This window comes from Notamacropus eugenii, chromosome 5 (genome assembly GCF_028372415.1).
Source record: "Notamacropus eugenii isolate mMacEug1 chromosome 5, mMacEug1.pri_v2, whole genome shotgun sequence".
Taxonomy (NCBI): Eukaryota; Metazoa; Chordata; class Mammalia; order Diprotodontia; family Macropodidae; genus Notamacropus; species Notamacropus eugenii.
In genome coordinates this window covers 98351650-98355404 of record NC_092876.1, presented here as the reverse complement: position 1 = coordinate 98355404, position 3755 = coordinate 98351650, and the positions used below count along the sequence as shown (strand labels likewise).

At 42.3% G+C, this 3755-nt stretch overlaps 1 protein-coding gene across 4 annotated transcripts in view; it reads left to right on the top strand.

The window, feature by feature from the left end:
- The window catches only part of SMAD9 (SMAD family member 9), a 106013-nt gene that overhangs the window by 69645 nt on the left and 32613 nt on the right, over positions 1-3755 (top strand). For all 4 annotated transcript variants that reach the window (XM_072610349.1, XM_072610348.1, XM_072610350.1 and 1 more), the window contains exon 2: positions 2057-2652. In XM_072610349.1, the coding sequence (XP_072466450.1) occupies positions 2241-2652 (412 nt within the window). In that variant the 5' untranslated portion in view covers positions 2057-2240. The remainder of the gene's footprint in view (positions 1-2056; positions 2653-3755) is intronic.

Below are 3755 nucleotides of genomic sequence, written 5' to 3'. Positions count from 1 at the left end.
GTGTGTATTCTAGTGTGCTCTTCTTACAGCTGTCCCCCTTAAATTGCCTCATCCTGGGTCATCTCCAGTCATCCTGCTGAATATCTGGTCACTGGATTCAGATGACTCTGGAGGAGAAGTGAGGCTGGTGACCTGCACAGCCTTCCCTCACTCAAAACAAAGTCAAGTGCAAGTCATGCCATTACTTTTCCGATGGCATGGTCTTTTTCGGCAACGAAGGATGAACACACACACACACACACACACACACACACACACACACACACCCTTAACTAGAATCCTCTCCCTTCTTGACTCTGCCTCCTGGCTTCCTTCAAGTCTCAACTAAAATCCCATCTACTATGAGAAGCCTTTCTTGATCCTTCTTAATTCCCCTGCCCTAAATTTATCCTATCTTTGTCTTGTTTGTTCATAGTTCTTTTCAAGCTTTCCCTTATCAGACTGTGAGTTTTATGAGAACAGGAACTCTTGCTTTTGCCTTCCTTTGCATCTCCAGTGACTGGCACACACTGGATGCTTAATAAATGCCTATTGCCTTCTTTATTATTGCTTATACTCTGTTTACAAGGGAAAATCCAGAAAATTCTCTTCCTTCAGACAAAACCAGGTTCCTTTCACTCAAACTCTGGTGGATACTCTCCTCTAAGAAGCCTGCTCTTTTTGGTTAAAACCACTCAGTTGCTCATTCTTTCCTCCAGCATCCCCTCAACCCTTAAGAAGTAAAATCTTTTAAACTTTTCACCTGAACTTGATCCTGAAAGCCCAAAGGCTGAAGTAAAGTGATATAACACCTAACGTTGAGCCAACTTCATGCCGTTACTCCCTCCTCTACCCTGTCTTGCCACTGTCCTGATTCACCAGTTCAAGAAGTATCTCTTAAGTCCTGGGGATATGTAAAGGGCTGTGCTAGGTCCTGGCTTTCCATTCTGGTACTATGTTCATTTGTTTTTATTCACTTATTGCTTTATGATTATTCTCATATCTTTTCCATGTGTTTACACTCTGTATGGTGAGTTCTCTAAAGCTAGAAATTGTGTTAAATTTCTTTAGGATCTCCACGGTCAAGTAGAGGGCTGCACACATAATGAACCTATAGTAATGCTGACTAATTAACTGACCTACTCACTGATAAGGGGCTCCCAGGAGAGCAAAAAAGATAATTACATTTAAAAAATATAAAACTGGGCCTATAATAAATAAAAGATAATGAGATTACTATGTACATTCCCAATTATTATATGTTCTCCTTTCCTATAATTCAAGTTGGAGAGGAGACTTATACATGCAAGGCAACAAGCATTTGTTATTATAATAATTATAGCTAACATTTATACAGCACTTATTATGCACCTAACACTGTTGGGAGTACTTGACAATTATTATCTCATTTAATGCTCACAACAACCCTGGAAGGCAGGTGATGTTGATATCCCCATTTTACAGGTGAGGAAACTGAGACAGAGGGTAAGTGCCCAGGATTACACAAGTTGTGTCTAGGCAGGATTTGACCCCAGGTCCAGCTCTCTATTTACTGTGCCATCTAGCTGCCTCTATTATTATATTTATTAAATACTACGTGCTAAGTGGCACTTATACTTGTGACATAAATACAAGCAAATGCCTGTACAAGTCTGCCTTCAAGGAGCTTACTACATTCTAATGGAGGAAGTCAACACACAAAAAAAGGAGTGGATAAGCAGATGGAAGGGACAAGGAAAAGGAACCTTGTAGGAGGACATGAGGCTGAAGTTTAGAAAGTCTGAAAGACATCTGGGAGGGGGGCTGATACACGTTCCAGGGGGAGGAAGCCCAGACAGGGTCCAGAGGCATGAGCCTTCCATTTAAACCAATAATGGCACTGGGAATGTAAATTCTAAAGTGAGATGGCTGAGCTCTCCTCAGTGCCCAATAAGGAGTTTTTGCTGATTACATGCAGTTATGATCCAAATTTTTCATCTTTGGCAGTGAATTATCCTGACATCCAGCTAACTGAGGAAAATGGAGCTTAGGTGTGAGTAATTGGCTCTTCTCATTGTGATCTCTTATTGTTTTTCAGATTGTTGGGGGAAAGACCACATCCTTCCCAACTGGAATCTGTCACAGCTGCTCCCAGAAGCAAGGAAGCAGCTGTATATGTGCACAACCCTCGAGATTACTCGAATGACACTTTCTTTGACCTTTAGTCAGAGAAGGGAAATCTTTGGTTTCTGCCTGAAGCTCCCATCCTCTGTCTGCCTCTTATGCACTCCAGCACCCCTATCAGCTCTCTGTTCTCCTTCACTAGCCCAGCAGTAAAAAGGCTGCTTGGCTGGAAGCAGGGAGATGAGGAGGAAAAGTGGGCGGAGAAGGCCGTGGACTCTCTGGTGAAGAAGCTGAAGAAGAAGAAAGGAGCCATGGAAGAGCTGGAGAGGGCTCTGAGTTGCCCGGGCCAGCCCAGTAAATGTGTCACCATCCCCCGATCCCTGGATGGCAGGCTGCAGGTGTCACACAGAAAGGGTCTGCCACATGTGATTTACTGCAGGGTGTGGCGCTGGCCAGATCTACAGTCTCACCATGAATTAAAACCACTGGAGTGCTGTGAATTCCCATTTGGGTCAAAACAGAAAGAAGTGTGCATTAACCCGTATCACTACCGCCGAGTGGAAACCCCAGGTAATCAATCCCTACATCGTTAGAAGAGTTAGGCATAAGACAGATGCATGGGTGAGTGAGTTTGTCATTAATACCAGGGCTTTCAGGTGAGCTAAGAAGATCTGGGCTGCCCCCTGACTGAAGGAGAGTGAAAGGGAAAAGCTCTCCCCTATCTGGGTCACTATGTAGGTATTCACTAAAAGAGTTACTAAGAGGTAGCCTTGGGCCTAAAAACTACTAGGCATAGGGTGGCTCAGTGGATAGAGTGCTGTACCTCAGTCAGGAGGACCTGAGTTTACATCCAGCTTCAGATACTTATTAGTTGTATGACCTTGGGCAAGTCAAATAACTTCGGTTTGCCTCAGTTTTCTCATCTGTAAAATGGGGAAAATGGCCCCTACCTCTCAGAGTTGTGAGGATCACATGATATAATAAATTATGAAGTGCTTAGCACAGTGCCTGGTACATAGCAAGTATTATGTAAATGTTATCATTATTATTATCCAACCTCAACACTTACCAGTTATATGATCCTTGACAAGTTACTTAATTGCCATCTGCCTCAGTTTCCTCATCTGGAAAATAAGCTGGAGAAGGAAATGGCAAACCACACCAGTATCTTTGCGAAGAAACTCCTAAAGGGGGTCATGAAGAGTTAGACACAACGGAACAACAATTTGTGATATGGTAGGAAAAAAACCAAACCCTTTTAAAAAACTTCTCACTTTTACATGAACTCTCATATATTAGAAATCAAAACATGACCTCCACTTGTAAAAATGGTCTGGTTCACCATTTATCCATTCAACAAACATTTATTAAGAGGTCATACGTTTTGTCCAAGGCACTGTTCTAGGTGCTAAAGATACAAAGATTGAAAAATGACATAGCCACTGATTTTGAGGAGCTTACACTGTGTATGTGTGTTTATATGTGTGCACACTGGTGCAGAGAATATTACATGTATGCAGTGGGGAATGACATAAGGTAAGGTATGAACAAAGGTGAAATGAAAACAAAGCAATATGAAAATTTGAGAAGAGGGGTGCTTTTTTTTTCTTCTTCAGCTTGAGAGATCATGGAAGGCTTGATGGACATACTGATACCTGAGCAGAGTTTTAAAG